This window comes from Erithacus rubecula (genome assembly GCF_903797595.1).
Source record: "Erithacus rubecula genome assembly, chromosome: 6".
NCBI lineage: Eukaryota > Metazoa > Chordata > Aves > Passeriformes > Muscicapidae > Erithacus > Erithacus rubecula.
Window position 1 is genome coordinate 58,347,557 of NC_136688.1, and position 19,701 is coordinate 58,367,257.

The window sequence follows — 19,701 nt, forward strand, 5'->3', positions numbered from 1 at the left end:
ACAGACCCTGGGGGCAGGCTGGGGGGCTGCACCCGCAGTTTTGGAGCGCTGGCAGCCGCAGGTCCCTGGGGTTATAAATGAGAAACAAAGTCTCGATATTTAGCAAAATTTAGATTGGTTTGTTTTCTATAGACAGAGCAAGCAGCGCTGGGGATACGTGGAGCCACTGCCCACTCCATGCTCCACCCAACTTTGGTTTGCAGCTCCCTTTTTATAGTATTTTATAGTATTTTCCTTGTAGTAATCAATAATTGTTATTATTTTGTTGTAATACTGCAAGGTAAGCAGTGGTGGTTAAAGAAACTTCCAAATTTCCGTGGGACAGCTCTTGGGACAATTGGTCATGGAACCATCTGGTCTTGGTAGGTAAAAAACAGGAAAAGTGGGAAGTCTGATCTTTAGCAGAGAGTTTGTGATTGATTACACAAAGGCAGGAATCTGATTCTGCAAAAAAACCTTTCAGACTATGCAAAACCCTTTTTTGTTTTCTTTTACAAACTGGTATACAATATTCAATATACAAAATTCGTAACAGGGGGATTTAAACAGAGTGGGTTTAATCATATATTTCCCTTTATCTAGGTCCATGTTCTTTTCTTATTTTAAGTATTCCGGTTCATACAAACTCCGATACTTTTATAATTAACACGAATCATTATCAATTATCACACAGCCCTGTCCCGCTCCGTGCGGTCCCGCTCGTAGCCGGCGGCGGCCGCGCCCCGGGCGGCGATGGGGCGGCGATGGGGCGGTGCGATAATGGGGCGGTGATGGGGCAGCGATGGGGCGGCGATGGGGCGGTGATGGGGCGGTGCGATAATGGGGCGGCGATGGGGTGGCGATGGGGCGGTGCGATAATGGGGCGGTGATGGGGCAGCGATGGGGCGGCGATGGGGCGGTGCGATAATGGGGCGGCGATGGGGCGGCGATGGGGCGGTGATGGGGCGGCGATAGATGGGGCGGTGCCGTGGATGGGGCGGTGCCATAGGGCGGTGATGGGGCGGTGCCGTGGATAGGGCGGTGCGATAATGGGGCGGTGCGATGGATAGGGCGGTGATGGAGCGGTGCGGTGATGGGGCGGTGGCGTGCATAGGGCGGTGCGATGATGGGGCGGTGGCGTGCATAGGGCGGTGCGATGATGGGGCGGTGCCGTGCATAGGGCGGCGATGGGGCGGTGCGATAGATGGGGCGGTGCGATAGATGGGGCGGTGCGATAATGGGGCGGTGCGATAATGGGGCGGTGCCGTGCATAGGGCGGCGATGGGGCGGTGCGATAATGGGGCGGTGCGATAATGGGGCGGTGCCGTGCATGGGGCGGCGATGGGGCGGTGAGATAGATGGGGCGGTGCGATAATGGGGCGGTGCCGTGCATGGGGCGGCGATGGGGCGGTGCGATAATGGGGCGGTGCGATGATGGGGCGGTGCCGTGCATAGGGCGGCGATGGGGCGGCGATGGGGCGGTGCGATGATGGGGCGGTGCCGTGCATAGGGCGGCGATGGGGCGGTGCGATAATGGGGCGGTGCCGTGCATAGGGCGGCGATGGGGCGGTGCGATAATGGGGCGGTGCCGTGCATAGGGCGGTGCGATAATGGGGCGGTGCGATAATGGGGCGGTGCCGTGCATAGGGCGGCGATGGGGCGTTCCCAGCGCCGCCGCCGGGCCGGAGCTGCTGGCGGAGATGGCGTTGGGCGCGGTGGCGGCGCTGGCGCTGCTGGCGCTGCTGCCCCGCGGAGCCGAGCCGCGCTGCTTCTGCCAGGTGCGCACCGCGGGTCTGGGGGGTTCGGTGCCCAGAGACAGAGATGGGCTCTGCTCTGCTGGGGCACCGAGATGCTCCGAGGGCTGCGGAGCTTTGCTGTGCTCAGTCTGCTCCGGGCACACCTTACGGTCCCTTCCAGGGTTTGAAGGGGCTCCAGAGTAACTGGAGAGGGACTGGGACATAAGCTTGAAAGTCCCTTCTAACCATTCCAGGGTTCTGTGATTCTCTTCCATGCCATCCTAACTGTGTTCTCTCCCTGCTCTCATCAGAAGAGGGGAGTGCTCCAACTTGTTGAGCATTTCTTCCCCAGCTATCTCGCTGTTTCTCCTGGGATGTTTCAGGGATATCATTGCTGTCTCTGGGAGCTGCTGCTTCTCCTCTCCTGCTTTGCTGTTCTCCCCGCTCTGCTGTCCAGGAGCCACCCTGCTCTGTTCCTTAAAGCTCTTCCAGGGTTAATTCCCTTTGCTGCTGTGCCAGCTGCGGCACTGTGCACTCAGTACAGCTTCTGTGGAGGTACAGTAATGAGAGAACGGGGTACAGTCGATCAAGCAACTGCATTTAAGAAGAGATCACTCTGCAGTTCCTTCTAAAACCACTTTGCCCAAGCAAAGTGGCTGCCCCTGGATGCCTGGAGGTGTCCAAGGCCAGGTTGGAGCACCCTGGGATAGTGGAAAGTGTCCCTGCCCATGGCAGGCGGTGACATAAGATGGTTTTTGAGGTCCCTTGCAACCTGAATAATTCCTGGTTTTGCAAGATCAAGGACTGAAGATGTCACAATGTCTTTACTTCATTTTGTTGCCTTTAAAAACAGGAAGCTTTTATAAAGGCTACTCTTGCCATATTAAATTTCTAGTCCTTAAATGTGGGTCAGGAATTGAGAGTGGAGAAAGAAAACAAATGGAATTGCATTCTTGGCTTTGGTTTTGTCTTCTGGAGTGGCTCTTGACACTTTCAGCTTCCTCTGGATGTGGTAAATAAAAGCTTTGCTGATAAACAGTTGAAAACCATGCATTTAGATTCTGGATCTCTGCAGGGGTTTTCCTTGTAGCTTCCTGTAAGCAGAGTTTGTCTCCTAAGGATTGAAGTTGAGTCAGGAGTGTGGAATGGGATAAGGAGCCATAACTGAAGTGGCATTCTGGCATGGCAGTGACTACCAGGCTCTTTTCCTTGGGCTGGAAGAGCTGCCTTGGTGCTTTGTCCACTCTTGGGTTGTTGCAACACTCTTTTCATTCTGTGGAGCAGCTTGGTTTTCCCTGCAAATGTTTTGGTCAGGATTTTTTATTACCTTTAGGCAAAGGTGTCATGTAGGGCAGCATTTCTCAGCCTTTCTAACCATCAAACCTCTTAAATCACACCTGAGGGCTGCCTCATCTTTTGGTTAAAAATAATCTGCTGATCCCCTTGTGCAGAACTGGTCTGGTGGTTTTTATTTACCACCAAAGAAAATACAGGGTCAGCCTTGCATGATCTGTTTGCCCTCATTTGTTTAGCTCCTTGAAGGGCTGGTAGATCTCTTGGTTTCCTCATGAGTTTCTCAGGTGAAGAAGCCTCAATGTGGGGTGACTGGAACTGTCAGCCTGTGCTGGGGCAGTTGATAAAGACAAGGACTTTTGGGAGTGCTGCTCCAGCAATATTCCAAGTGCTGACTTCAGCAGGCTGATTCTGGAATGGGTGTTGCACTCCTGTCTGTCTGCACCCAGGGCAATGCCTCACCTGCTTTTTGCCACTGTTATTTTATCTCCTTTCCTTAGAGACCAACCTGAAGCTTTTATTAGAACCATCCATCTGTTGCTACAAACACTTGTGTCTCAAGTACTGTTTTCTGCTTTGCAAGCTCTGATTAACATTCCAATATTGAAATCCCCTCAAACTTCACAGGCAGCTCATCCCCCCCTCGAGATATTCCTGTTTGCATCACAGCTTTAGTCAGCCATGGATGTCTCCTGGATATTGCTGGTAATTAGTGTTCATTTGCTGTTTCCAGGCTGATGCAGCTGCATTAAGGATGTGCTGCAGGTGTTTGGCAGATGAGGATTTGTGAGGTTTCCTGTCTGCCAGGGGGCAGGTTCCCTTTGGGATTGTTTCTGTGGGCAGGATGCTGTCATTAGGGGTGAGTCTGCCCATGCAGAGTTTCCCCCTTGGTACCTGGGCAGGTTTTAGAGCTGTCCTTGTGTTCCTGCTGAATTGGTGCTCACTGGGCAGCCTCCAGGGCAGGAATTCATTGCTAGCACAGTTCCCAGCTTCTCTGGGGAAGCTTCAGGAGGAGTTTCCAGGTGGAGAGATGCAGATTTTTTTGAGGCCCTCTGCTCTTCTCTGGTGAGATCCCTCCTGGAATCCTGTGTCCTGCTCTGTGTCCCTTCCAGAGCAGGAGGGACATGGAGCTGTTGGAGCAAGTCCAGAGGAGGCACCAAGATGGTCAGAGCATCTCTCCTGTGAGGAAAGGCCTGGGAGAGCTGGGATTGCTCAGCCTGGAAAAGACAAGACTTCAGGGTGGCCTAATTGTGACCTCCTGTACCTGAAGGGAGATGGCAGGAAAGATGGAGAGAGAGGATTTACAAGGGATGGAGTATCAGGACACAAGGAATGGCTTCCCACTGCCAGAGGGCAGGGATGGATGGAAGATTGGGGAGGAATTCTTCCCTGTGAGGGTGGGGAGGCCCTGGCAAAGGCTGCCCAAAGAAGCTGTGCTGCCCCTGGATCCCTGAGAGTGTTCCTGGACAGGGCTTGGAGCACCCTGGGATGGTGGAAGGTGTCCCTGCCCATGGTGAACTAAAAGGTTTTTAAGCTCCTTTCCAACCCAAACCATTCTGGGATGCTGTGACAGCCCTTCAGGCCCTGTGGTTTGACCCCATCCTGAGGCTCCCATGTGAGATTTGCTTTTGTGTGAGTTCTGGTAAATCTAGTCCTTGTTTTCTGGGCAAAAGATGGGGATAAAGCACCTGGAATGGCAGATAATGCTTCCAGGGCAGGTGCAGGAATGACTGGCCTCAGCTGGCTGCCAGCAACTTGCTCCAAGTGCACTGACAAGGATGAAAGGGAAATAATTCTATAGAATCCAAAATATCCTGAGTTGGAAGAGACCCACAAGGATCACTGAAGTCCATCTCTTTGTGCCAGGAAACTTCTGCTGAGGGAGTAGGGAAGGAACCCTAACCCTCACCATCAGCTGGGACTGCTGTGGCTTGTCCAGAAGAGCAGGCAGTGCCAGGGAAGCTGGCACAGCCTAAACCCAACCCCTCAGCCTCTGGGGCATTCCCTTCCCTCTGCCCTGTTGTGTGGTGGGAGATGGAGGAAAAAGTTTTCCTTCTTCCCTGCCTGGCTGTGGAGTGGGACATAGCGAGAAGAAATCCCGAAATCCACAGCTCAGAGGATGTTCCTGTGACACTCAGAGGAGCAGAAAGGTGGGAAGAGCAGCCTGGTAGGAGGCTGGGATGGAGAGGCCAAGCCCAGGGATTGCACAGGAATTGGTGTTCCCAGCACACAGGTGGGTCTGCTGGAGCTGGGATTGTGAGCACTCGGCGGCTCCTTTCATCTCTCCCCAAGGCAAAGCCCAGCCCTGCCTCATCCTCCTGCAGCTCCTCACACCCAGGGCAGGTGCAGTTAAACCCCTCAGCCCAGTGATTCAGCAGGCACATGGCACCTGCTGGGGCTGGATCCAGCCTGGTTTATCTCAAACAGCTGCTCTCCTTGGCATGGCTGGGGATGTGGGTAAATAGTTTGTTTGTGGGGTGGGTGGAAGTGTTTTAAGGTACCACCCACGGTTGACACGTGCCAGAGTTCAACTGCTCTGGCAGCAGGAGGTGAAGTCCCAAATCCCAAGAGTCTGGTTACATCCAGGGCTGAAAAATGAGTTCTGGGGTGGTCTGGAGCAAGAGGAACCTCTGGAATGAAGAGCAAGTCCTGCCAAATGATCTGACACTGCCATTTGTCTGAGTATTGAAGTGGCTCAGCCTGAAGCTGTTTGCTGGGGCATCACTGGGGCTTTCAGCAGGTTCTGGATGTTCCTGGTGCTGCTTCTCCTCTGTGCTCCTTTGGCTGTGACCTTTGCTGGGCTGGGAAATCACCCATTTCTGCCCAGTCTGACTGAAATCCTTGGAGGAAGAAAGATGGAGCAGAGGTGGAGTTTTCCCAGCACCTTTTCCTTTTGTGTTCAGGGTGAGTCTGAGGTTGATCCCACCAATAAATTGGTATTTGGAGAGCTCCAAAGCACAGCCCCCATCCAGCCCTAAGGATTTTGGGATCATCTGCAGTGCTTCAGTCTGGGTTATATTCAGGATCAGGTTGGTTTTGGATTGGATTTGTCACCAGACAACAAAACCAGACCTGGCCCAAGTGATTCTTGCAGTGTGAGTTGGTGAGAGCTCCAATGTTCCCATTTACAGAGATGTCACTCCTTTGGAGTGTGGAGATTATCCCCAAATCTTTTTGTAGGTCACTTTTAGACCCAACCTTTAAGCTTCCTGCCTTGAATGATGCCAGGATTCCAGGAAATAAAAATGTGGTTGGTTGGTGGCTTGCTGTGGTTTGTTGTTTTGATGTGTTGTTGGGTTTTTTTTTTTTTTTAATGTATATATAATTTTGAAACAGCTTTAAATTGGGTAACTGGATTAGCAAATTGCTGCTGTTTATTTTTACAAGGGTGATTCAGGTTAGTGGAAATCTTAAATCGCTGTTAATCTTCATTACCATGCAAAATGCAGGACAGGATTCAGTAAATGTGTGAGGGTGACACACTGAGCTTCAGTGTAAACACTTAAAATATGAGTGAGCCTCCAAATCATGCTGCCTCAACAAAACAGAGTTGCTCCAGTGGGGTAGGGAATTCTGGCTATTTTTTCCCCCACCTCCCCATTTCATGTGACTCTCTGCTCCATTTCTGCCATCCTCCTCTCAGCTCTATTTCCATGGTGGTAAATATAATGGTTTTATTTAAGTTGTTGTGGAGCTCTTGCTGAATTTTGAGGAGAGGCTGAAGGAGCTGGGAAGGGGCTCAGCCTGGAGAAAAGGAGGCTCAGGGGGAACTTGTGGCTCTGCACAAGGAGGGGACAGCCAGGGGGGATTTGGGATCTGCTCAGGGAACAGGGACAGGAGGAAAGGGAACAGCCTCAAGCTGTAACAGAGGAGGGTTAAATTGGATTATTATGGAAAATTCCTTCCTGGAAAGGTTTGTCCAGCCCTGGCACAGCTGCCCAGGGCAGGGGTGGAGTTCCCATCCCTGGAGGGATTTGAAAGCTCTGTGGATGTGGCACTTGGGGACAGGGTCAGTGCTGGGGGAATGGTTGAACTCGGGGATCTTTTCCAGCCTGAATGATTTAAGGATTCTGTGATTTCCCCAAGGACTCACTGGGGGTGTGGGGGAAGCAAAACTCCTTTTGTGTTGAGCAACTTTGTCATCAGCCAGTAATGGATGTGTCAGGAAACCACAGCTGAATTTGTACTACTTCTTTCTTTGTTGTTTTGGTTTTTTTTCCCTTCAGGACTTGCACAAAGCCTGTTGAGTTGTTCAGGATGATGCAAGAAGGATCCATCAGACTTGGAACAGATGTTTTTGTGCCAAATGCCTCTCTGAGACAAGCAGGCTGAACAATCTCACCTCTCCCAGCCTTTCCTCCCTGCTCCATCCCTCTCCTCAGCTTGTTGTAGTTCTGATCAAATCCATAAATTCTGCTTAAATTTAACTTGACTTGCTGGGAAAAGGAAAGAAAATGATGAATTCTTTTATTGTCTGCAGTGTTAAAAAATCCTGACCCTATTGTTTATATTTGATTTATTAATTTTGATGGTTTTGATTTTATTGTTTTTTTTCTCCCCCAGGTTACTGGTTATTTAGATGACTGCACCTGTGATGTAGAAACCATTGATGCCTTCAACAACTACAAACTTTTTCCTAGACTGAATGAACTCCTGGAAAGTGACTATTTCAGATACTACAAGGTCATTCCCTTTTACAACAATTGTATTTATTTGTGTGTTGCTGTCTTTTTTTTTTTTTTTTTTAATCTCCCATGAATTTACTGCTGATTGTTTTAAAATCTGCATTTTAACCCTGATCTTTTAAGGGTGCAGTCAATAAGTTGGACCCTTCTGCTTTGAGGACAATCTTAATAAGATGTAATGTACTTTTAAAAGGATTTCAAAGAGATTTTCTTATCCATTTTCCCCTATTAATCAACACATTAATGAGAGGATTTCCTTTGGTGAGCTGTGATTTAAAGATGCTGATGTTTAAATGATGTTTAAAGATGTTGATGACCAGTGATCCATAATGAGAGGATTCACAGTGACTCCCCACTGACACAGAAAACCTGCATTAGTTACAGACACTCAGGTTCATTGATGGCTGTTTTTGCCACACATTCCATGGATTAGATTCCATCAGGTGGATTCTGCTCCCATTCAGCCAGATTCCCTTTATCCCCCATCTCTTCCAAACCCACCAAATCTTGGTAAATGTTAATTATTTTGGAAGAATGATATTTGATACCAACTCAAGAGAGAAGAGAATAATTGGGATTTGTTAAAGAAGCTCCTTTCCAGAGTCGGGGTTTGAAATAAAAATAGTGAGATTGGTCTGAATGAAGCACAGAATCCTGGAATTCCAGAATGGTTTCATCCAGTCCCACCCCTGCCATGGGCAGGGACACATTCCACTGTCCAGGGCTGCTCCAACCCCAATTGGCCTTGGGGATCCAGGGGCAGCCACAGCTTCTCTGGGAATTCCTAATTCCCAATATCCCACCCATCCCTGCCCTCTGGCAGTGTCCCATTCCCTGTGTCTGTCCCTCCATCCCTTGTCCCCAGCCCCTCTCCAGATCTCCTGGAGCCCCTTCAGGCTCTGGAATGTGCTGGAATCTCTCCCTGAATTCCCTTCTCCAACCTGGCTCCAGAGCAGAGCAAACTCTGCCCCTCAGAACATTATGGAATTATGGAAATGTCTGTGTGGGAAAACATCAGCATCAGCAGAAAGATGCAAGGAAGGATTAAAGGAATAACCTGCACTGATAACAAGGTTCTGAGTGATGTTATCAATCTGGGTCACCAAGCATTGCTGCTGGGGGAACAAACAAGGGCAGAACTTGGATTTCTCTTGGAAAAATGGGGAGTGGAAGGGTGGCTTGGCTGCACTGGGAGATGTGTTATTAAATAGGGTGATGTGTCATTTGCAGGTAAACCTACAGAAACCTTGTCCCTTTTGGGATGACAACAGTCACTGTGGAATGAGAGACTGTGCTGTACAGCCCTGCCCCTCTGTAAGTACCAAATCCAGTCTTTTACATCTTTTTTTTTTTTTAATTTAACTTTTGCAGACCAAGGGGAAACAGCAGACAAGTGGCTGAGTCTTGTTATTTTAGTTAAAATACAGCAAAACAGGCTCTGGATCTTTCATGGGTGCAGGAACACTGGTGGCCATAAGAAAAGCCAAAATACTAAATCCTGAAAGTTTCAAGGCAGGTTGGGATTTTATTAGCTGACCCTCTGCAAACAGCCAAATTCTGATCCTTTTTAAATTGTTCCCATTAGTAAGTAGTTTTTATGGCAAATCCATTCTGGTTTTTGTGTTAATTGACAGAATTTTACCCTGTTTGCCCATGAGCTGCACTGTGATTTAGTTTTGGCTGGTGAATTTGACTAAGAGCTTTCCAGCCCTCTTCTTGTAGGAGAAATGGCTCTTTCAGCATTCCAAGGGCTCACTTGTCCCTGTGTCCTGGACAAAAGGGTTTTGTTCTCTCAGCTGTAAGAAAACATCCTGAAAAGAAGGGGTGAGAAGGTGAGGGAGTCACAGCTTGGTGGCTGCTGCTCCCTTTGGGGACATTTCATGTTTTGGTGTTGACAGACTGTCTTACTCCCTCACTCTTGGGTTCTAAAATGGAATGATGAATTTTTTTTTCACCTCAAAATAACCTTAAATGTTGTTTAAATACTTTTTCTTCCTTAAAAAAAAAATCTATTTTTGGTAGTGATTATGAGTAATGTTGCAATTACCTAAGTTTTAGCTGAAAGTTGTTCTTATTTTAAGAACTGATTCTCCCTCCTGTTCTTAATTATTTTGATTTGGGTCCATTTCAGCCTGAAATCAATAAAAATAACTCTTATCGCTGAATTTTCCTTTTTGCCATCACAGTATTTGCTCCTGTAGAAGTGGTTCTATTGCCTTGGAATATGGAAGTTGAGGAGAATTTTGGGTCTGGTTGTGTGGGGCTGGCAGGGCTGACAATCCATGATGGAAATTTGGAATTTCTTGTCTCAGGGGTTGGTAGGTGCAACATCTGAGGAAGCTCTGGGCTCCTGCCAGGAAGGACTGACCAGAGGCAGCTCCAGCTCCTCTGCAGTTTGTTTTGGTTTCCCCAAATTCCTGCTTGGATAAGCAAAGCAGAACCTGATGTAGCAGCTGTGCAAGGCTGCAGAGCTTTGGAGAAGAGGAATCTTGCAAAATAAAAACAACCAAAAATCAAAATAAACCACTAGGAATGCTGCTTCTCCTTGGTGTGTGGAGGAGTGAGGAGCTGGATGTGTTTTGGTCACCTTCTCACCTGTGGCAGCTGTGACATCCCAGACCTTTCCCAAAGGCAGGGCTGGGAGGTCTCCTCAGCCCCACCTGTGGCACAGGCTTTGTTTTGTCTTGCAGGATGAAGTCCCTGATGGAATCAGATCTGCAAGTTACAAGGTGGGTGGACAAAAGGATGAGGTTTGTTTTGAGAACTGATGAGGTTGGAAAAGATCTGTAGGGTCATGGAGCCCAGCTGTCACCCCACACCCTGTGTTCATCCCTACCCCATGTCCTCAAGCACCACATCCACCTGGTTTCTGGTCACTTCCAGGGGTGGGAACTCCACCACTGCCCTGGACAGTTCCTTCTAATGCCTGGCAACCCTTTTGGTGAAGAAATTTTCCCTAATATTCAACCTAAACCTCCCCTGGCCCAGCCTGAGGCTGTTCCTTCCTCCTGTCCCTGTTCCCTGCAGCAGATCCCAAATCCCCCTGGCTGTCCCCTCCTTGTGCAGAGCCACAAGGGCCCCCTGAGCCTCCTTTTCTCCAGGCTGAGCCCCTTCCCAGCCCCCTCAGCTTCTCCTGGTGCTCCAGCCCCTTCCCATTCCATCCCCTCAAAGTCTATTTTGTTGTGAGGGGCCCAAAACTGCCCCCAGGATTTGAACACGGGTCCATATTTGTCAGGATGCTCATTAGGCCTAAATTTTTACTCTCTTCAAGTGCTTGGGATGCCACAGAGCCTGTGAGGTGGCTGTGTGGAGCTCTCCAAGAGCAGGTGTCACCAGGCACAAAGAGCTCCTGCAGCAGTGCCAGAGGCTGCCCTGAGTCCCTGCAGGACTCATCAGCATTGCACAAACCCTTGGAGACCTGCAGGCTTCCTGTGCCAACACTGGCTGGGGTGAATCATGAAAGGGTTGAACCTGGATAGTGCATTGAAGGCTGAATTTAAACAGCAAAAATTTTCCTTTTTAATCCTCATCCCTCCCCACCTCTCTGCTTTCCATGCCAGTATTCAGAGGAAGCCAATAACCTTGCTGAAGAATGTGAAGAAGCCAAGAGACTCGGAGCTGTTGATGACTCTTTGAGGTTTGACTTCTTCTGCCACAGTCCTTGCTTGTCTTGAAGGAGAGCTGGGATCAGAGCTGCCTCTCTGAGAGTTTTTCCCCATTTTTTTTTTTTGCAGCAAGGAGACAAGGCAGGCAGTGCTGCAGTGGGCACAGCATGATGACTCCTCAGACAGCTTCTGTGAGGCTGATGGTATGTGTGCTGTGGTGTGAGGGACAGGTGTCTGCCAGTAAAGGCAGGAGCTTCTCTTTGAAATGGAGAATGTAAACCCCCTCCCTCCAAATTATTATAATTTTGAAATTAAGGGGCTCTCAGGAAAAGATATGGGAATTAGGAATAACAGTTCTTTCCTAGGACAATTAAACTAGCAATGCAGTATTACACAGAACAATCCCAGCCCTGCCAGAGTCAGAATCCAAGCTGGCACAGTCAGTCAGTCAGGGTGGTGGCACAGTCCCATTCCATGGTGCTGCATCCTCCTGCAGGGGCAGATGTGGCTCAGCTGGAGCAGTGCTCCTGGAGAAGGGGCAGTTTCCTCTGAAGCTCCAGGGATGATGTGCAAGGCTCTGGTTTTCCTCTGGAATCCAGTGGAAAGAAGGTGCCTTGGTGTCCCAAATGTCAGTTTTTCTCTGGGTAGGAAAGGCTTGGCTCCTGCCCTGGCTGGAGCATCTCCCAGTGGGATGATGGAATTTTCTCAGCCATGCCCTGGGACTCAGTGGCCATGAACAGGAGATATCTGCTGGAGGGAGGATGGGCTGTGGGAAGATAAAGATGATTGCCCAGCTGGTTTAAAGATGGCCCATGAGCAGAGAATGTGTGCCAGGAGATCAGGGGCACTGCCCCAGCCAGGTCAGCAGATGGGACAGAATTCACATTGCTGGGCACAGGAACCCAGCACATTATGGGGGAGCTGGCAAGGCTTGCAGTGGGATTTAAGCTCTTCTGGAGAAGTTGAAGTCATGGAATAATTTGGGCTGGGAGGAACCATCCCACTATTTCACTGTCCCAGGCTGTTCCAAGTCCTGTCCAGCCTGGTCTTGGACGCTGCAGGGATCCAGGGGCAGCCACAGCTGCTCTGGGCACTCTCAGGAGGATTTCTTTCCCAATATCCCATCCAAATCTACCCTTTTCCAGCTTACAGCCATTCCCTGTGTCCTATCCCCACAGTTCCTGAGGCAGAGCTCCTCTCCCACTTCATGTAGCCTCTTCAGATCCTGGAATTTTACTCTGAGGTCTCCACACAACCTCCTGCAGGTGAACAGCCCCACTTCCAGGCCAAAGTGAAATATTTCAGCAAAATACCATTTCTGCTCCTTTCCACCTCCCCTGACCTCAGTATTTTGAAAATAGTACACAAATATTTCAGATAAAGCTTCCTTGCTGCTCAGGACCTTGCTGTGTTTAGCAAAGTGGGGAAGAGGTGGCTGGATCAGCCTTGGAAAATGTCATTTTCCCTCAGGAAATGGTTGTCCCTGACCCAGCACTCTGCTCCACAGATATCCATTCTCCTGAAGCTGAGTATGTGGATTTGCTCCTGAACCCAGAACGTTACACTGGCTACAAGGGGCCAGATGCCTGGAAAATCTGGAACAGTATTTATGAAGAAAACTGCTTCAAGTAGGTGCTCTGGGGGACAAGTTCCACGAGCCTGAGGGTGCTGATTTGTGCAGAGGTGCAGAAGTGAATCCTCACCCTCCTGTCTTTGCTGCAGTGCCTGTGCAGGGTGGATACACCAGGGACAGGTCATGTGGCTGTCCCAAAAGAAGACACTTGAGTTTTCCTGCCTGTTTTTTCTAAAAAAGAAGAAAGCACCACAAATCCCCACATAAACCCACATTTTGCTCTATCCTTTCCCTCCCTGAGCAAAGCTGAAGCATGGAAGGGTTTTTAGATCCCCTCAGGCTGTTTGCAGAAGTAGCTGCTTCTGCTCTGCTCTGTTTCTGCACACAAGACACAGTAACTTATTTACATCTCTTATTTAAATGATATTTTTCCCCCTCCTAGGCCTCAGAATGTAAAAAGACCTTTGGCATCTGGCAGAGGTGAGTCATTTATTTATCTCAGTGGGTTAGTAGTGAACTGTAAATGTTCTCTGGGTTCCTTCTCCTGCTGGATGAGAGATACCCTGTAGCTCTTGGCCAAATGTAGAATTTTATGGCACACCTGGAAGTGGGTTTTTCTACCATCTATTGTGGAAAAAGAATGTTTGATCTTCCAGTCCTGGAAAAAACATGAGTTTTGGAGGGTCTGGGAGCAGAGCTGACCCCTGAGCTCTCCCTGTCCCTGGTGTCTGTACTTGGCAGTGCCAAACCATCTGGGACAGACTGAAATGAGAACCTGGCTGGGATCCTGTGTGGGAAGCACCAGGAGGAGCAGCTCTGCCCCAGAGCCAAGGCCAGGCAGTGGAAATGAAAGCAGGGAAGGGGTTTGGAAACATGAGAACATCACCAGCCTCCCTCTGCCAGGATCTCCTCATTCCCCCCTAAATTTCAGAAGTGTTTCTCCCCCTCCTTTGACCCTGGTGTGAAGGAGATGTACAATGTCCCTGGAAATATCAGGTTTTACATCCTTTGCAAGTATTGATCTCTCCTGCCTTGCTCAGGTTACTCAGCACTGTTGCTCATCCTGTGTCTTCACTGCTGCACTTGGAGTTTTCTGTGTTCAGAACATTTCCACACCTCCCTGGAGAGGATCCTCTTGTCAGAGCAGATGAACAGAGCAGTGCTTGTGCTTTAGAGCTTAATTTTGGTCATGTGTAATGTTTTTATCCTCTTTTTCTCTCTCTGCCTCCACCCCTTGTGCTCTTTTCCACCAGGAGATGATGGAGGTGAGTGGCACTGTTTGTTTTTACTGATAACACAGAGAAATGGGGTGTCTTTTTCCTGCTGTCACAGGCTGTGCCATTAGATAATGCACCTGGTTAGCAAAATTATTAATCAGGCAGAGCAGAAATTAGAGTCATGGCATCATAGAAAATCCTGAGTGGGGTTACAGAGATCATGGAGTCCAATTTCTGCACAGACACCCCAACAATCCCACCCTGGGAGCAGTGTCCAAACTGTCCTGCAGCTCTGGCAGCCTGGGCAATGTCACATTCCCTGGGAGAAGAACTTTTCCTGAAATCCAACCCAAACCTCCCCTGGCACAGCTGCAGCTGTTCCCTGGGTGCTGTCCCTGGTCAGCAGAGTGAAAAGGAGATCCCTGGGAGCTCCCTATCCCAGCCCACCCTGATGTGAAGGGTTTAAAAAGTCCACCAGCATTTTTTAAACAGCAAGAGTCCAGTTAGGAGGCAGTCAGTGAAATGTGAGCAGCCTCTGGGAACAGGAATTGTCCTGGTTTTTTTCAGTGCTTATCAAAAAACTTTGAACAGACTCATAATCCCAGTCAGCCTCTGGAGCTGTAGGAGCTGGTGCCCAGTTCCCTCAGGCCCTGGGAATTCTCCATTCTCCACAGCTCCTTTTTGTGTCCTCCCCATCCCCAAATCCTGATCTCCAGATCACTTCCATGCACACAGCAGGGATAGTGAAACCCTGATTTGTTGGATTCTGCATGCTTGCTTGCACTCTGTGGTTTTTTGCTTGGTTGGTTTGTTTGTTTTATAAAAATATCCTTCTCCCTACCCTGCCCAGAAGAGGAAAGCAATCCCTGATCCTTGTTTTTCCCAGCCCCTTGGGGAAAGCCCACGTGCTGTTTTGAGCTGCTGCCATGCTGTGTTAGAGAAGCATCAGTCACAAGGGTGGGCAGGAAAACTCTTCTCCTGCTCTTTTAATGCTCCTTTCCCCATCTCTGCAAACTCCTCTGGGGCCAGCCTGGGAGGTGGATTCAGGGCATCAGGCTTGGGCTGTCCCTCACTGATGTGTTCTCCTTTCTTTCCAGGGCACACCTTTTACAAATGGCTCAAAGGTAATCCTTGGTCTGAACATGGGATGGCCAGGGACTGGCCAGGGAGTTTGTGGGATCAAACTCTCAGTGGGATGAGATTCCTGCCTCACAGCCAGGATTGAAAATCCTGTGGGTGCTTTCAGTGTCTTCAACTTCCCTTTTCTTTGCAGGGGTCTGTGTGGAGAAAAGAGCTTTCTACAGGCTCATCTCTGGTCTCCATGCCAGCATCAACATCCACCTGAGTGCCAGGTACCTCCTGCAAGGTAAATCCTGCTTCCTGCCCCAGCTTTGCTGCCTCAGCCAAGGCTGGCACTGCCATGGCTCTGCTAAATGCTGCCTGGAGCCTGTTCCAGCAGGATTCAGGCTGTTTGTGCTCCCAGCTTGTGCAGCAGGGTTGGAGATGCAGTTCCCAGCTCTGACAGGGGCTGGGCCAGGCTCTGTACCAGGACTTCAGCAAAGATTCCCTCTGTTCTTCCTCCAGGGTTATTTTGGAGTGGGTTTCTAGCTGTGGATCAAGGCTGTCCCTTCCCAGCCTGGTTTATGGTGGTCAGTGCAGGAATAACCTCACCTGGACTGGGAAATGCTTGGTTGAGTTTTCTCAAGGCCATTGATCCACTTCCACTTCCATTTCCTTCCCATGCCTGTCTCAGGAATCCCAGTTTCAACCCTGGGCTTGAAAATCAAGGTGATAGCTGTTGGAATTTGGGCAAATCTTTTAGATTGAACAAAATAATTGTATTTAAGTCTCTACACCCCACTTGGATGTCACCTCAGTGTGAGTCCAGGTTGGAGTTGGGAGATGGGATAATGTGAGAAACATCAGAGGCAAGAGATGAGTTGGGGCTGCAGCATCAGCTTGGTATGACTTTTATATCTTCCACTGTGTATTTTATAGAATAATCTTAAATACATGGTAAAAAGAGCAACAGAAATATTCTTTGTGGGATTGAAAATGGAAAATAGAGGTCAGTTTCCTCTGTTTTTGTTTTTCTGTATCTTCAGGAATTCTCCTAAGTTGTCCCTGTTCATTAGGAAATTTCAGGAATTACCTGAAAAAAGTCTGCAGGAGTTTTGTGTTTGCTGAGGTTTGAATTGAGTTAAAATCATGCCTCCCTTGAACAACTTTCAGGCAAAATTCCTTCACTGGAAGGGTTGCCAAGCACTGGAAGGGGCTTTCCAGGGAATCACCATCCCTGGGGGTTCAAGAAACAACTGGATGTGGCACTCAAAGGTTGGACTCAGTCAAAGGCTGATCTTGGAGGTCTTTTCCAACCTTAATGATTCTGTGACTTGGAAAAGCTGGGATCTCCCTGGCTGAAATCCCATTCCACATTCCTGGAGGGAGGAGATGAACCAGAACTAAACCCACCCCTCTCATGTCTTTGGGGTTTTTTTTTTCCTTTCTCAGACACGTGGTCAGAGAAGAAATGGGGCCCCAACATCACAGAGTTCCAGCAGAGGTTTGATGAAGTCCTGACCAGAGGGGAAGGGCCCAGAAGACTCAAGAATCTTTATTTTCTGTACCTGATTGAGCTGAGGGCTCTCTCCAAAGTGCTGCCCTTCTTTGAACGTCCAACTTTCCAGCTGTACACTGGGAATAAAAGCCAGGATGCAGAAATGAAACACCTGCTGCTGGAAATTCTCCATCTGGCCAAGTAATTGCACTCAGTACCTGGGGACAGTGGCTCTGGCACCATCTCTGAGTGTGCTTAACCTGTCACATAAAGCTCCTAGAAAGGCAGGTTCTGGTTCTTTCCTGGAGTGATTTGTGCAGTAGAACCACAGGAATAAAAAATGGTTTGGGTTGGAAAAAGATCTTTTTAAAGGTCATCTAGTCCAGCCCCCTTGCAATGAGGGATGTGGTACCAGTAGTGAAGTTTTGCTGGGAACACATTAATATCTGTATGCAAATTGCAGAATTTGGGTAATTAGTCCCACAGTTTAATTAGTCCCATGGTTTAATAGCCTCAGCTGCCTTTTGGGTTTAGCAGAATTGAATTTAATAACTGCCTACGTGTCAGCCCTAAAATTGGCTACCTGTGTGACTCATCTGTGGGATACCAGGCCTGGCTGCATGTTTGCAACTAGAAAAACATCCTGAATATCTTGGTAACAGAGCTTTGGGCTGTTGGAGTTTGGAGTAAAAGGAATGGGAGGACTGGAACCAGACAGAAAAGGGTCCTAAAGTGATCCATGTTTGGTTTATCACCCTCCTGTGCTTGTGTCTGTCAGAAAACACTGAAATTGCTTAAAAACCATCAAGCAGTTGCTGAAAATGTCTCCAAGATGAGATGCCAGCTCAGATTGGAAGAGAGAATAAAATCCCAGGCTGGTTTGGGCTGAAAGGGACCTTAAATCATCTCAATGCATTGCTTGGGATTGGATGTCAGATGAAAACACCTCTGGAGATGTGGCTGACTGCAGCCATACAAACATCCAGGGCAGAAATCAAACTCTGATCCTTCCCTTCCAGGTCCTTCCCTCTGCATTTTGATGAAAACTCCTTCTTTGCAGGGAACAAAAAGGAAGCTGCAAAACTAAAGGTAATTTCTGCCAAGAACCCCAGTGCAGGAGGATTAATTCAGATTAATAGCTGCAAAGAGCCCTAATTAGTGCATGACCATGACCAACATGAATGTCTTTTCCCTCAGGAGGAATTTAGGCTGCACTTTAAGAATATTTCCAAGATCATGGACTGTGTTGGCTGCTTCAAGTGTAGGCTGTGGGGGAAGCTGCAGGTGAGATTAGCTCTGGACACCAATCAGCTCCTGGATTGAGCTCAGGGCTGCTCATTCCTTACCTGTGCAGAAGCAGCTGATTCCACCTTGCTCAGCCCAAAATCTGGGATAAGCCAAGAGAGGGGAGGGCTGGGCTGAGTGAAATGCTGCTGCCCTGTTCAGATGATGTTGCTGAGGTGGAGGGAGGTTTGAATGCTGCTGTTCCAGGATCCTTTTTGATCCCTGCACAGACACAGGGCTTGGGCACAGCACTGAAGATCCTTTTCTCAGAGAAGCTCATTGAAAAGATTCCTGAGAGTGGCCCCTCCTATGGATTCCAGCTGACCAGACAAGAAATTGTGGCCTTGTTTAATGCCTTTGGAAGGTGAGTTTGAGCCTTTCCCTTCTGCTGTGTTGCATCCAGATTCAGCTCTAATTTCAGTCAGTTCTCAGCAGTTTTGGTGGGGACTCTTGTCATGGGCTGATAGCAGGTGTTGGGATGGAGTATAGTTGGAATGATTTCAAATATTTTTTATACTCTACATTTCTGTGAGGAATTCAAGGAATCATTTATGCTGAGATACAAAGAATTTCATCATTTTTAAGGGGCTGTGTGACCCTGTCCTTGGAGCACATTGTCCCAGGCAAGGGCTGCTTTCCTTAGGTCTTTCCACCATTTCATTCCCAGATGATTGAATTTAACAGGAATCCATCAGTCCAGCCTCCCTGATGAGGAGTTTTTGTCACAAAAGGAGGATAAAGAGGCCTTTAGGAGGGGATTTCAGGACACTCTGGTTATATATAAGAAAAAGAAAACAAAAAAAGCTATTTTTTTTTTTATAAAAACATCTTTGTGATGTTGAGAGACCAGGAGTTTCTGGCAAGCAGGTTTTTCCAAGGATGATTTCCTTAACATCCTATTCCACTGTGATTCCCAGTGTTTGCTTAAAAATAAACAGGGGAATTAGTGAAGGGCCTGGTTGTAACCCCAACCTAACTTAGCTGGAATTCCAAATCTTCTCTTCCCAAGAGCTGCTTGAAGCTTTGCTTGACACAACCCCTTTCTCCCAGATTTTAAATAATTCACCCCATGAATGCTGCTGGAATCTTTCCCTTTTGCTTTCCTTGCACACAGGGTTTCAACCAGTGTGAAAGAACTGGAAAACTTCAGGAATATCTTACAAAACATGAGGTGAATTCAGTGGAGAAGGACTTGAGGACAAACATCATCACTCCACCACTCTGACTTCAACCATGGAAACCACTTGCTGGGCCTCCTGCCCCATGATTGTCTGTAACCTGCTGAGGAGGTATTTTTTATAAGGGAAAAAAAAAAAAGAAAGCTATTTTTTTTTTTGTATAAAAGTTGGGGACTATATGTAAATTTTATTTTATATATTGGAAGATTATTTGGAATAATTATTTGAAATATTTGGATGGATCAGACCCATGGCCTTGCCTTTGGAAGGAGGAGGTAGGGTAAAAACTTTGCCATTGAATAAATTTGGGGGAAATTCCTTGTCTGCTCCATCATTCCAAGCACTCACAATGTGAGTACAGACACCCCAACAATCCCACCCTGGGAGCAGTGTCCAAATTCTCCTGCAGCTCTGGCAGCCTGGCCAATGTCACATTCCCTGGGAGAGAAGAACTTTTCCTGAAATCCAACCCAAACCTCCCCTGGCACAGCTGCAGCTGTTCCCTGGGTGCTGTCCCTGGTCAGCAGAGTGAAAAGGAGATCCCTGGGAGCTCCCTATCCCAGCCCACCCTGATGTGAAGGGTTTAAAAAGTTC

General features: G+C 48.4%; 1 protein-coding gene across 1 annotated transcript; it reads left to right on the forward strand.

Annotated features, from left to right (window-relative positions):
* Nucleotides 1-1,679: 1,679 nt before the first annotated feature.
* ERO1A (endoplasmic reticulum oxidoreductase 1 alpha) lies at nt 1,680-19,425 on the forward strand (the record flags this gene model as incomplete). Its single annotated transcript, XM_079309976.1, has 15 exons — nt 1,680-1,757; nt 7,572-7,691; nt 8,924-9,007; nt 10,384-10,422; nt 11,254-11,330; nt 11,428-11,501; nt 12,806-12,926; nt 13,314-13,372; nt 15,186-15,212; nt 15,362-15,454; nt 16,600-16,846; nt 17,665-17,734; nt 17,843-17,929; nt 18,160-18,293; nt 19,044-19,425. 15 exons carry the CDS (start codon nt 1,680-1,682, stop codon nt 19,102-19,104), a joined length of 1,371 nt encoding a protein of 456 aa, XP_079166102.1. The 3' UTR covers nt 19,105-19,425.
* Between the last annotated feature and the right edge of the window lie 276 nt (nt 19,426-19,701).